At 46.5% G+C, this 14,584-nt stretch overlaps 1 protein-coding gene across 1 annotated transcript; it reads right to left on the bottom strand.

Annotated features, from left to right (window-relative positions):
• Window positions 1–3,671: 3,671 nt before the first annotated feature.
• LOC120654851 (cinnamoyl-CoA reductase 1-like) lies at window positions 3,672–14,208 on the bottom strand. Its single transcript, XM_039932530.1, has 6 exons — window positions 13,805–14,208; window positions 13,509–13,663; window positions 13,224–13,409; window positions 12,782–13,137; window positions 4,136–4,295; window positions 3,672–3,936 (listed from the first exon to the last, which is right to left on the bottom strand). Exons 1-6 carry the CDS (start codon window positions 13,911–13,913, stop codon window positions 3,871–3,873), a joined length of 1,032 nt encoding a protein of 343 aa, XP_039788464.1. The 5' UTR covers window positions 13,914–14,208; the 3' UTR covers window positions 3,672–3,870.
• Window positions 14,209–14,584: the final 376 nt, after the last annotated feature.

Raw genomic sequence — 14,584 nt, 5'->3', positions numbered from 1 at the left:
GCTAGTTATGTGTAATGTTCTGTGAATTTGGACTATGACCAGGGATCTACCTCTGGCTATTCATGTGCAATGTTCTAAACTTGGACTATGACCAAGTGATATTAGTTCTACTAATATTCTGGTGCAATTATGGTTTGTAATATTCTGGTTCATTTGTGATTGGGTTGGGTTGTTGATAATCTGGATGAGAATGTGATATTTGTGACATGTGCTGGTATAATGGACCTTTGAAATCTGCAAATTGTATTTTCTAAAATTTTGATTGTGGTTAATTTTGTACTGGGCCAGCCCAAAATCTAGCAGGCCGAACAAGGCTAGGAAAAAAGCGATATGGCCTGTGCAAAAAAAAAAAAACTGATCTATCCTAAAAATTGTCTGGGCCAAAAGCCATGGGCTGGTCTGCCAAAAAAAAACACCCCTAAACATTGAGCTGGTCCATGGGCTGCTAGATGGACTCAAACAGGCCAAATTTGCTTTTATGACATTTGTAGGATTTGCCACCTCAGCAAGCCATCCTACGTGGCAGTTGCTTACGTGGCGAGGTATAAGAAACCTAGACATTAAATCGGTAGTCATAAATGTTTGTGACAACCAAAATCAATGTCATAATGTTATGACTTTACCTTCTTAACGTCATAAGTTGTCATTATAGACGATCATCTTTTGACATTCCATTTTCGTCATCTTGGTGTCACAAATGACAACCTATGACTTATTTTTTAGGTATTATGACAATTATCAAATGTCAAAAGATGACAACTTTCTTGTAGTGTCTTAGAAACGAGGCAACACTGTTAATCATCCTAATGGCAACATAGTAAACAGATGGTTCATGGGGCATGGTTTGGTTGTTTGATGGGGATCTTGGGAACAAGATAACACTGTTCATCATCTTGATGGCAACATAATAAACGGATCCACAACACGGAGTACTGTGGCAGAGGTGGAGTCCAACAACAAATGTGGCGAGATCCTCGCACATTGCGTTATCTCAGTGGCAACTACTAGGCGGCTTTCGAAAGGTCCGGATTCGGTGCTTTCACCCTATCAAATGGTGTGTTGCTGCAGCAGCACTACGACGGTGGATCTCGCAGCGCGGTGCTCTGCTCGGTGTGGTGTGGTCTGTTTCTCTCGTTTTCCATGGCTTCATGAGATGGAGAGGGTTGTGGCGGTTTTGACTTTTGAGTTAAGTTTGCCCCGTTGATATCCCAATCTAACTAGACCAGTTTAGGTTGCTTTTTTTCTTTTCTTTTTCTTTTTTTCCTACCTAGCCTCCTAGAGTCGTAGTCTTATACTTTTCTGCTATATCAATATAGACTTGCAGTCTTGTGCAGTTCGCTAAAGAAAAGGAGAGAAGGTGTTTATTCATGCTGTGTTTTGTTTAATAGCGAATACTAATGCGACAACGTTTAAGATTTCATATTCTAATTGGAAATTCTTTAGGTGAAATCACAAAAATGTGCTAGGGCGACTGTAGTCCTGCAAGTATCTAATGTGAAGCTACATCGGCGGTTCCAAATTGATGAAAATGGGTCCAATTGGTTAGGCATTTGTGCATTAGGGTGTTTTTGCAAGAGAACCGATTAGGTGTAGACCAATGTACAAAATAGCGGGATATGCAACTTAGGAGAGACCCTTCAAAAACTATATGGCTGCTATAGCGTCCGCTATAGCGGTGCTATCCTATTTAGCGGATTGCAAAATAAAATAAGCAAAAATAGCCTATATTATGTATATATTGGCCACTTTCACAGCGACACTTGTTCAACATTCATTGGTGCTGCTTTGCAGTAGTGCTGCCGCCCACCGGAGTGTGCTCGCGTAGGCCTAGGGAACTCGCCGCCGTCCGCTTCTCGGAGGGGGAGAGCCCTCCCGCTGGTCACCGGCTCAAGCAACGGCGAAGCCCCCACTCCAAAGTTCGTTCTCTCCTAGGGGAAGTGGCCATCGCTGGTGAGTGTTTCGTTGGGGACGAGGGCAATGCCGTAGTTTAGGGTTGCAGAGGACAACAAGCACTTGTATAAGTTGTTTTGGGCCGGTATTGGGCTGAAGATGGGCTGGAAAATTACTCGGCATCGTATTTTGGTCTGCAGCAGCCCATCCGGCCATATATAGCAGTGCTAAAAGCTACAGACCGATATGCCATTTAGCGGTGTTAAATTCTCAAAAAAAAAATAGCAGTGCTAAAGCCCGCTATATCGGTCTTAGCTATAGATGGCCATTCGGGCCGCCTGGCCCGGCCTAGCCCGAGCCCATACTGGTCCGAGCATGAACTGATCGGGCCAGGCCTGGCATGACTTGGCTAACAAGCTGGGCTGTGCCGCCCATCGTGCCACGGTCTCGGCCCAAGCACGAGCCCACGAGCCATTTTCGTGCCGGCCCGGCCCGAAAAGCATGGTGCCTCCATTGTGCTCGTGCCATCTGCCGCCCGCACTCTCGAATGGAGCTTGCCAACACTGCCGGCCACGCCAGCCAGCCGCCGCCGCTGCCGCCCATCCATGACTGCCGACGCCGCACCCACCGGCCAGCGCCCGCCAACCTCGGCGCCCCGTCGGCCGAGCTTGGTGGCCATGCCCGCCAGCCCCGCCCGTCGAGCCTGGCGGTCATGCCCGCAGGCCGTAGGCTTGACCCGCCGATGCGCCGGTAGAGCAGTAGACGCGCCGGTGCCGTCGAGATCTGTAGTGGAGCCACCCGCCCGGATCTGTATAGGAGCTCGGTCGGTCAGGTGGAGTGGGAGCGGAGCGGGCGAGCGGTGTTGATGGTAGAGGAGAGGAGGGGGCGGCGCTGAAGGTGGAGGAGACGAGGGGGAGCGGCGCCGGCGGTGGACGAGAGGAGTTGGGGGAGCGGTGCTGGTCACTGGAAGGGCACCGAGAGGGGGGCGGCTGTGCGGAGGTTGGACGGAGGGATCGAGGGAGGGGATGGTAGAGCTGTTGGGGCAGCGGGCCTTTATCGGGCCAGCCTGCTCCCCGCATGCCGGGCCGAGCCGCCCGACGTTCTGGGGTGGCGGCCTAAGCCCGGTACTATCTAGCGGGCCGGGGTAGCCCGGGCACGAAACAGGTCGGACCGGGCAGGCTTGGGCCGGGCCAAAAAATGGGTTTTCGGGCGGGCTGTCGGGTTGCGGGCTTTTTGAACAACTATAGTCTTAGCTGCAATATCGGTGTCATGTACTGTATCGTAGTGTCACCTCCAAAGCGCTATAGCGCCGCTATATCCTGCTATTTTAGTCAGTGGTATAGACACTTGCAACAAGTTAAATCAGTGTGTAAGAGGGAGAATTCAAAATCCAAGTGATATACAGTGTGGGTTTTAATAATTTTCCTTTTTACCATGATTGTATGAATTCGGTACTGTTTCCACAGTTGGTTTACTGTATTTCTTCTCTTTTATATTGGTTTCCTTCATATTCTATTCTTTTTCTCTCTTGATTCGTCAATCTTAATATTTTGAGAGAGAATATATGCATGCTACGGACCTGGTTTGCATTTGTACTCATTGCAGTTTTCTGCGGCCCAACAGCAAATGTGAGAAATTTACTTGACCCACTAAAAAACTTGGGGCGATGCCCGGGAAGCAGACAACGGCAGCCGAAAAGGATACGATTCCATTTGATTAGAAAGTTCCATTTTTTCTTTTCATGCGAGAAAATTTTCTATCGAGTTGAGCCGCAAGAAAAATTGAGGTTCAACGATCGTCTTCATTGTAAAAATTAAACTTGAGGAATGATTTGACGCATGGCAGAGAATTGCATAGCGTACAAAATTAAGTTTCATAGGCCTTATAAGAGCAGGCCACCAAAAATTTAACCAATCCAATGAACCACTACACTTTTTATGATAATCGGCGTATTACATGGTCACTTCGTGTGCAAGTCTGTCAAAGTTTTGAAATCAACGTCGTCAGTCGCAACTTTTGAGGCGGGGAACTGCTACTTTCAGTCACCTGCAACAAACAAACGCCACAGCAAGGACAGTGAATGTGCATCACTGCAATGCTTATTATGTTGTCAAATATGTGTCAGTGTTTTGTTTTTCTCATTTTGCTTATGATCTTTAGAATAGTTGAATGTATGAAATGCAAACTCTGATAGCACTCTGAATGCTCAGTGATCAAATTCTCTATACTGTACTTTTTTTTTTACCTCTGTGACAGAAGCCTTGGGGAGAAAACCCTTTTCCTGCAGGGATTTTACTGCTTCATAGAGGTACTCATGCGTAGGTGTGAACCTGATGCCTAGGTCCTTCAGAGGTTGGTTTGTAAACTTGTAGCCCTTCTTTGGTGGATTCACCTCATCCTTGCACCTGCAGAAGTAGCATGCAGCCAGTGGGTTAGAACTGTAACTAGAGTGCTTTCTAAGTGAAGCGATTGTTTTGTCTTGAAGAAATTTCAGGATCCAAACACCATGTATGACTTAATATCTTAAAAATAAATTAAATGCTTTCAGGATCAGTGTGCTTTGTCTTTGAAGAAAAGAATTAGTACTGTTCTGTCTTCCAAAATTCGCATACTTTCAAGCACAAATATGTAATGAAGGGCACTTATGCAAAACAAATGCATGAACATTCACAAAATGTAGCTAATGAATTCTGAATGTCAGGTTTTTCTATCAATGGGTGTCAATTTGACTATCGTGACTTCAAATATTCTGTGCACGACATCGATTCCATAGATACACATTTGACTATGCAAGTATTCTGCAGGTGCAGCCTTCAGTCGAGTTCTCTGATCCATGGTCCACCCACCAAACGACCTTTCTAAACTAGAGTATTCGCTACTCATTGGTGCCCAGACCAACTTGGTTACTCAGAAACCGTCTTCAGTATTGATTTATTCAGATTTTAGATTATACGGCGCTGAAGTCCAATGTTGGAACAATCCGAGCAGACCTGCTGAATTCTTCAATGTTCCTAACTTCCTAAGGGTGTGTGCTGAATTCTTCAATGTTAATCATGTTGGTGATATGCCCAAGAGCCCATCATTACAATACGGTTTAAAGGCCCAAAACGATATTGATCCAAGAGGGATTAGGGTTACTAATGGGCCTATGAGATAGAAGCCCATTAGTACGCCCTATATATACGAGGGAGGGGCTAGGGGGGCGAAACCCTAAGAGCTGCGCCACCTCCTAGCCGCCGCCCCTCCCTCTCTCTCGGCCGCCGCCCATGCCGTGCGTGCGGTGCTAGCACACCGACGCCCGGCGTTTCATCCCCGTACGTGTGGACTCCGTGGAGGCGCTGCTGCGACTGCTGCGCTGATCGGCTGCTGGGATCAAGTACGAGGAGCTCGGTTCGTGGGACGTGATCGACTACTTCCTCTACATTGACGCGCGACTTCTTCCGCTGCGCTGCGCGTCTAGTGGTAACGATCTATGATCTTCTACTCGCAAGTATCTTGGGTATATGCGGTAGTGATGCTAGCGTAGCCTACCCGTTTACCAACAGTGGTATCAGAGCCATCTTGCGTAGTTTTTGGTCTGGATCATTTGCATATAGGTGATTTGTTGTTGTAATAGATCGGAGCGAGTTTGATTAGATCAATTGGTCATAAGGGGTTAAAACTGGAGCGAGTTGATTGCGCGGCATGTGACAAAAGATTATTTTGTGTTCTTTCTCTGTTATGCATACGACATGTCCCTACCGGCTGGAATCACCATCGGGACTAACTGTGTGCATAGTCAGCAGATTGAACCAACAGATCGAGGTCATGTGTAGATGCAGTTTTCTCAAGTGCAAAGTTTGCACGGTCAATGTGATTGACCTAGTGAAAATTGAGGCATTATGAATGGCTCGGATTTGAGGTGATGCGATCACTCTGATGAGATTTTCATAGGGATTTCATAGGGACCGCCGTTGCTTTCTCGCTGTAGCGGCTTCCCAAGCGCTACTTTGGTAGAACACGTCGTACGCCTAACTTGTTTTTGCAGGGTGTGATGTGAATGGTATGGCCTCAATGTCATGTGATGATGTATGTGATGATTTGTGCGGCCTGCGTGTCGCAAGTTAACACAACCGGTTGAGGTTGCACCATTATTGTATAACGACCTGCGTGTCGACTTGTGATGTTTGAATCCTCGTGTAATTATTTTACTAGCTATTAGATGTAGTAGCTTAGTATCTTTTCATGGAGGTTTCAATCATGATGGCGATGATGATCACCACAAGACAGGACGGATGGTAATGGAGGTCACCTTGGAGTCATGGCGATGGAGCCCATTGTGATGCAAGAGGCCATACTATTCACAATATAATATGATTATATGCCTGTGATGTTTATTTTCTTGTCATACTATTCTTTCATGCTTTTACATATGGTGGATGCTTTAATCATGATAGAATAGCTTCCCTCAGAAAAGGTTGAGTTTTTTATGCCTTTTACCAATAGCTGCACCTATAAATTTTGATCGTTGTGTGGTAGGTTTATCAAAGTAGAGTACCCTCAACTATCACTTTTGTATAGGGTGGATGTCGGACATTCACAAGCATAGTATTAGTTTACTCAGCAAAGCTATCAAAACAGTTTTGGGCTTTAAGGCATAGGGTTGGGGCCGGGGCATTGGATGCCACTCAACGAACAAGAGTCACATAGAGATGTGATTAGTAATTCGTTACTTACCTGTATCACTACTTTTCTACCCGTGATGCTAAAGCTCACTAGAATTTTAGTGATTATGGATCTTGAACCACTATATGTCATTAGAGGGAAGATGACTTTGATATAGTAGGTTGTCTTTTGTTAAATCAGTTAATGAAAGTCTTTACATAAACTTAGTGCTGAAATCTTGCTTTACTTTAATGTTGTAGATCATGTCTGCCAGTAACAATTCCGCTTTCAATTTGCGTTCTGTTCTTGAGAAAGAAAAGTTGAATGGAACAAACTTTATTGATTGGTACCGCAACCTGAGAATTGTTCTCAGGTAAGAGAAAAAGGAGTATGTTCTTGAGCAGCCATATCCTGATGATCTCCCTGACAATGCAACTGCTGCTGATCGCAGAGCTTATGAGAAGCACTGCAATGACTCACTTGATGTCAGCTGTCTGATGCTCGCCACCATGTCCCCTGATCTGCAGAAACAGTATGAGCATGCGGATGCTCATACCATGATCGGGGGGCTGCGTGGGATGTTTCAGAACCAAGCCAGGACTGAGAGGTTCAATATCTCAAAGTCCTTGTTTGCGTGCAAGCTGGCAGAAGGTAGCCCAGTCAGTCCTCATGTGATCAAAATGATTGGTTACATTGAGACTTTAGACAGACTTGGTTCTGAACTTCACCAAGACTTGGCTACTGATGTTATTCTCCAGTCGCTCCCGGCGAACTATGAGCCTTTTATCATAAACTTTCAGATGAATGGCTTGGATAAAACATTGAGTGAGTCGCATGGGATGCTAAAGACAGCAGATGAGAGCATTAAGAAGAATCCCAATCATGTGATGATGATTCAGAAGGGGAATAAAAAGAGGAAGCGTTGGACGCCTCCTAATCCTAAAGGTAAAGGCAAGGAAAAGAGTTCCGTTGGTGAGTCCTCGAGCTCTAAGCTAAAGCCAGCACCTAAGGCCAAATCTGGCCCTACTTCTGAAGATGAATGCTTCCACTGTCATGAAAAGGGACATTGGTCTAGGAACTGCAAGAAGTACTTGGAAGAAAAGAAGAAGAAGAAGAAGGGAAGTGAGACTTCCACTTCAGGTATAAATGTTATAGAAATAAATATTGTATTATCTTCTAGTGAATCATGGGTATTTGATACTGGATCGATGATTCACACTTGCAAATCGTTGCAGGGTCTAAGTGAGACTAGAAGATTTGCAAGAGGCGAGTTGGACGTTCGTGTCGGCAATGGCGCAAAGGTTGCGGTGTTGGCGGTCGGCACCTACCACTTGTCTCTACCCTCCGGATTAGTTTTGGAATTAAATAATTGTTATTGCATTCCTGCTTTGAGCAAGAACATTATTTCTTCTTCATGTTTGGAAGAAGTTGGTGATTTTAAGATTGTAATAGAGAACAAACGTTGTTCTATCTTTTGCAATGGTATTTTTTATGCTCATTGTCCATTGGTGAATGGATTATATGTTCTTGATCTTGAGGATAAATCTGTCTGTAACATTAATACTAAGAGGCTTAGACCAAATGATTTGAATCCCACTTTTATTTGGCATTGTCGCTTAGGTCATATAAATGAGAAACGCATTGAACAACTCCATAAAAATGGATTGTTAAGCTCATTTGATTTTAAATCATTTGACACATGTGAGTCTTGTTTGCTTGGAAAGATGACCGAAGCGCCTTTCACTGGTCATAGTGAGAGGGCGAGTGACTTATTGGGACTTGTACATACCGATGTATGTGGACCAATGAGCTCAATAGCCAGAGGTGGTTTTCAGTACTTCATTACTTTCACTGATGACTTTAGTAGATATGGCTATATCTACTTAATGAGGCACAAGTCTGAATCGTTTGAAAAGTTCAAAGAATTTCAGAATGAAGTACAAAATCAATTAGGCAAGACAATTAAATTTCTGCGATCTGATCGTGGAGGAGAATATTTGAGCCTTGAATTTGGTGATCATTTGAAGCAATGTGGAATTATTCCGCAGCTAACTCCGCCCGGAACACCTCAATGGAATGGGGTATCCGAACAGAGGAACCGAACCTTGTTGGACATGGTTAGGTCCATGATGAGCCAAGCTGATCTTCCATTGTCATTTTGGGGTTACGCTCTTGAAACTGCTGCGTTCACACTGAATAGGGTTCTAAGTAAGTCTGTTGAGAAGACACCATATGAGATATGGACTGGGAAGCGTCCCGGATTATCTTTTCTCAAAGTTTGGGGATGTGAGGCTTATGTCAAACGTTTTATGTCAGATAAGCTCACTCCAAAGTCAGACAAATGTTTCTTTGTGGGATATCCTAGGGAAACCAAAGGATATTATTTTTACAATAAGGCAGAAGGCAAAGTGTTTGTCGCTCGCAATGGTGTTTTCTTAGAAAAGGAGTTTCTCTCAAAAGGATTTAGTGGGAGCAAGGTGCAACTTGAAGAAATTCAGGAAACACCCGAAACTGTTTCAGCACCCACTGAAGATCCACGGGATGTGCAAGATTTTGCACAACTCGTAGTTGAGGCACCAGCCCCACGAAGGTCTACAAGGGAACGTCGCGCTACTGACAAGCTCAACCTCCTTATTACGGAGGAGCGCCACATATTATTGATGGAAAATGATGAGCCCTTGACCTACAAAGAAGCAATGATGGGACCCGACTCCGACAAATGGCTTGAAGCCATGGAATCCGAGTTAAAATCCATGCATGATAATCAAGTTTGGAACTTGGTCGATCAAATTGACAGTGTGAGACCTATCGACTGTAAGTGGATTTTTAAGAAAAAATTAGACATGGATGGAAATGTTCACATCTATTTGGCACGATTGGTGGCGAAAGGTTTCCGACAAATTCAAGGTGTTGACTATGAGGAAACCTTTTCGCCCGTCGCAATGCTAAAGTCTGTTCGGATTCTCCTAGCAATTGCCGCATATTATGACTACGAGATATGGCAAATGGATGTCAAAACCGCTTTCCTTAATGGACATCTAAGTGAGGATGTGTATATGACACAGCCTGAAGGTTTTGTCGATCCTAAAAATGCTGGGAAAATATGTAAGCTTCAGAGGTCCATCTATGGATTGAAGCAAGCATCTCGGAGTTGGAATATTCGTTTTGATGAAGTAGTCAAAGGGTTTGGCTTCATCAAGAATGAAGATGAGCCTTGTGTTTACAAAAAGACTAGTGGGAGCGCACTTGTGTTTTTGGTCCTATATGTGGATGACATATTACTGATCGGAAATGATATTCCAATGCTTGAAGCCGTTAAAACCTCATTGAAAAATAGTTTTTCGATGAAGGATTTAGGAGAGGCGGCTTATATTCTGGGTATTATGATCTATAGAGATAGATCAAAAAGGCTAATTGGATTGAGCCAAGACACGTACATTGACAAGATATTGAATCGGTTCAATATGCAAGATTCCAAGAAAGATTTCTAGCCAATGTCACATGGCATTACTCTAAGCAAGAGTCAGTGTGCTATGACACCTGATGAGCAAAAGAGGATGAGTACGATTCCTTATGCTTCAGCCATAGAGTCGATCATGTATGCTATGCTTTGCACGCGCCCAGATGTTTCCTTTGCTCTAAGTGTTACGAGCAGGTATCAGTCAGATTTCGGTGAACCTCATTGGACAATTGTAAAGAGTATCCTTAAGTACTTGAGAAGAACTAAGGATATGTTCCTAATATTTGGAGGCGAAGATGAGCTCCTTGTAAAGGGTTACACCGATGCTAGTTTTCAAACAGACAAAGATGACTCCAAATCGCAATCCGGTTTTGTTTTCTGCCTCAATGGTGGGGCAGTGAGCTGGAAGAGTTCCAAGCAAGATACGGTGGCTGATTCGACGACAGAGGCCGAGTATATTGCAGCTTCCGAAGCTGCAAAAGAAGCTGTTTGGATCAGAAAGTTTGTTTCTGACTTGGGTGTTGTTCCTAGTGCGTCCAGTCCAGTGGACCTCTATTGTGATAATAGTGGTGCCGTTGCACTAGCAAAGGAGCCTAGAACAACTAAGAAGTCCAGACATATACTGCGGAAGTATCACCTCATCCGTAACTTTGTTGAGAGAGGTGATGTGAAGGTTTGCAAGGTGCACACGGATTCAAACGTTGCTGATCCGTTGACGAAGCCTCTCCCACAACCAAAGCATGAGGCGCACATGAGATCTATGGGTATTAGATACTTACATCAGTGATTCTAGTGTGCGTGGGAGATTTTTGTGTCATAAGTATGTTTATGTAATCGTAAATAATTGTTATTTGTTCCATGGATGATTATTTTTTACATTGATTATCAAGTATGTGATTTGTTCGTGAAACTCTTTGTTAACAATGATATGATTCTAAATTATCCCTAGTTTATGTCGTTGTGTGGGACAACAACGACGTTGAGACTAGCACATGCATTAATTGATGATCATGTTTCACGGATCATGGATATGGAGATATCGGATTAATGATGTGGACACATGTTGGTGAACATGGTGTTGGATTGACCCACTCCAAGACAATGTTGGGATTGTTATTTTGTATGTGCCATCAGTTGTTCTTGAGTGTTATACCTACTGGATCCTTAGACCTGAGATCGCCATTGTTTCTCACTGTGTGTAGTGGTGCATCTTGGGGCTGCTAAACGCTACACCGTAACTGGGTAGTTACAAAAGCAGCTTACAGGTATGTCATGAAACATGGAATGGGATGTGAGCGGATCAAGATGGAATTTGCCCCTCCTAGATAACGGGAGAGATATCTCTGGGCCCCTCGAGATAGTTGGATTTGAAAGTGCATGGCCATGCCAAAGTGATTAAAGAGTTAATCATGATGACTAAAGGTTAGTTATGAATAGAATCCACTATTAGATCGAGAGAATGGTCGAGCTATCACAAAGGTGGCACGCATCTCGCTTTGAGCTTGACTGGTATCGTCTGGCAAAGAGATCGGTGTATGAGTATATCTAAGGTTCGGCCGATATGATCTTTATGTGTATTTGTGAGTCACTATGCCCTGCTAGGTGCCGCTATTGACTTGTGATTCGGAAATGATTTCCGATCACGACCACCTACACATGAACCTAACGGGTCACACACTTAAGGGGTTTGGAATGTTGGAAAGCTTGCATGTATGATTGTCTCTAGTGCAAGTGGGAGATTTTTGGTGATATGCCCAAGAGCCCATCATCACAATACGGTTTAAAGGCCCAAAAGGATATTGATCCAAGAGGGATTAGGGTTACTAATGGGCCTATGAGATAGAAGCCCATTAGTACGCCCTATATATACGAGGGAGGGGCTAGGGGGGCGAAACCCTAAGAGCTGCGCCACCTCCTAGCCGCCGCCCCTCCCTCTCTCTCGGCCGCCGCCCATGCCGTGCGTGCGGTGCTAGCACACCGACGCCCGGCGTTTCATCCTCGTACGTGTGGACTCCGTGGAGGCGCTGCTGCGACTGCTGCGCTGATCGGCTGCTGGGATCAAGTACGAGGAGCTCGGTTCGTAGGACGTGATCGACTACTTTCTCTACATCGACGCGCGACTTCTTCCGCTGCGCTGCGCGTCTAGTGGTAACGATCTATGATCTTCTACTCGCAAGTATCTTGGGTATATGCGGTAGTGATGCTAGCGTAGCCTACCCGTTTACCAACAAATCATGCTAGTGAATTCTTGCGCTTTCTTCATATGAACAATCTGAGGTAGACTTGATGAATTCTACAATGTTCCTAGATCATGCTAGTGAATTCTGTGCATGACATCAATTCCATAAATACACATTTGACTATGCAAGTATTCTGCAGCTGCAGCCTTCAGTCAAATTCTCTAATCCATGGACACCCATCTAACGACCTTTCTAAACTATTCGCTACTCATTAGCACCCAGACCAGCTTGGTTACTCGGAAACCATCTTCAGTATTGATTTATTCAGATTTCAGATTATATGGTGCTGAAGTCCAATGTTAGAACAATCCGAGCAGACCTGCTGGATTCTTGAATGTTCCTAAACCATGCTAGTGATTCTTGCAGTTTCTTCAGATGAACAATCCAAGACAGACTTGCAGAATTCTTCAATGTTCCTAAATCATGCTAGTGAATTCTTGCAAATTCCATCAGAGTACTTAAGCCCCTTGAATGAAGCAAGCTAGCGGTAACTCATGCTCCAGAGTAGCACCAATTCCAAGAATCAGTAAGCAACGCATCGCCGTACCTCGTCGGAATAGGGTACTCTGGGAAGAGTTGAGCGAGGATGCGGCACAGCTCGCCACGGTGCAGAGTCCGCTCGGCGCAGACGTAGCGATGCCCTCCGGCTCCGGGTGCCTCGAGCACCCGGACGTGCGCCTCGGCGGCGTCCTTGACGTTCACGTACGCGTGCGACTCGTTGACATAGTCCTTGGCCTGGCCGGTGAGGTACTTGAGTATGTGCAGGTTGCTGGTGTTCATGCTTGGCTGCATCAGTTCGCCGAGCACCACCACCGGGATGACCACGGCCAGGTCCAGCCCCCGCGCCCGCGCCGCCTGCCATGCGCTCTGCTCCATGATCGTCTTGGCGTAGCAATACCAGTTCTGAGGATTCCAACGGGCGTCAGATGCCATTTCTTTACTTGGCGGGTTAATTTTGGGGGTGAAGAAAAGACCCGATCTTAATTTACCGCGGTCTTCTTGCAGTGCTCGAGGTCGCTCCAGCTCCACTCCTCCAGGGGCGCGTCGGGGTCGCGGTGCGGGTTCATGTACATGGTGCCGATGGTGGAGGAGATCACCAGGCGCCGCACGCCGGCGTCGGCCGCGGCCTCAACGACGTTCCGCGCCCCGGCGATAATTGGCTCGATGATCTCCTCCTAATAACAGGTGGGGAGGAAGAAAGAAAAACACTTCAGCTTATCTTTCCGCTGCATCAAGGGGTGTTCTCATCCGAGCTCATCGGCGGCGGCACTAACGGGGTTGCCGTGCATCGGCGAGGCGGTGTGGATGACGCCGTCGCAGCCGTCGAAGGCGGCGCGGAGGCTGGCCCGGTCGAGCAGGTCCACCTGCAGCATCGTGAGGCGCTCCGCCGCGCCGTCGAGCGCCCATAGGTTCGCGTTCTTGGGGTCATCTGCGCCGCGAACCGAGATCCGGCCGCCGAACCGCGCCCGACAGTCAGGAAGAAGAACCCGTCAGCCCCCATTCCTGGCGCAAGAAAGGATTTTGGGGGACGGCCGGGGGAAGAGGAGGGGGAGGGAGCAGCAGCGCGTACCTGCGCGGCGGGTGGTGCCCCGGACGGCGTACCCGCGGTCGAGGAGGAGCTTGACTATCCAAGACCCGATGAAGCCGCCGGCGCCGGTGACGCACACGGTGACGGCCATGGGCGCGCGGCCAGGCAACCTCCCAAACAGGCAGGTGGTGGAGGCGGTGGCAGAGATGCGCGGACGGCGGCGAGAAATCAAGATCGATCCGTCGAGGAATTTCGCCCACGGGGGGACAAGGGGATTGGCGGGGCGGGGCGGGGCGGGTACGGTAAACTCGCGGAAATGGCGCCGAACGCGAGCAGAAGCCGTCGGTCATGTGAACCGCGAATCTCCACGACCTTTCTTTTACTACCTTGACGGCGACGACGACCGACCACCACCACCACCAATCCGCCGCCGCCACCGCCCCACGGCGTGAACCTCGAACACCCAACGGAGAACGTGTTTCTCGAAAGTAAGCTCTATATAAATCCTGCATCAAGACAACGGATGACGTGGCTGGGGCATCTCTTCGCGCCTTCGCGGGCATCTCGCACTCGCACATGTTGCTAGCAGTTCACACTGCCCGCCACGCGGAGGAATGGCTCCTAGCACACGTGGTCTTTTTTATTATTTTAATTTTTTTAAAAACAGCGCTGCTACGCCCGGACGTGTATCAGACGGTCCATGCAACATGTAAAAATAGAGACAGCAACATAGAAAATTCAACATATATAACATCGAAAATTAGCGTTTGCAATATAAAAAAGTTAAAAAAATTTATTATCCATCCATCACCAATAAGGGAA

Source organism: Panicum virgatum, chromosome 1N, assembly GCF_016808335.1.
Source record: "Panicum virgatum strain AP13 chromosome 1N, P.virgatum_v5, whole genome shotgun sequence".
Lineage (NCBI taxonomy): Eukaryota > Viridiplantae > Streptophyta > Magnoliopsida > Poales > Poaceae > Panicum > Panicum virgatum.
Note: the sequence above shows the minus strand (reverse complement) of the source record. Positions and strands in the feature narration are given on the sequence as shown.

Excerpts from the sequence above, each read along its gene's own strand:
- LOC120654851 (XM_039932530.1), bottom strand. The coding sequence starts at position 13,913 with ATGGCCGTCACCGTGTGCGTCACCGGCGCCGGCGGCTTCATCGGGTCT. Across the intron at positions 13,664-13,804 it reads GGGCACCACCCGCCGCGCAG|ATGACCCCAAGAACGCGAAC; the intron begins GTACGCGCTGCT and ends TTCGCGGCGCAG. Across the intron at positions 3,937-4,135 it reads CCAAGGCTTCTGTCACAGAG|GTGACTGAAAGTAGCAGTTC; the intron begins GTAAAAAAAAAA and ends TGTTTGTTGCAG.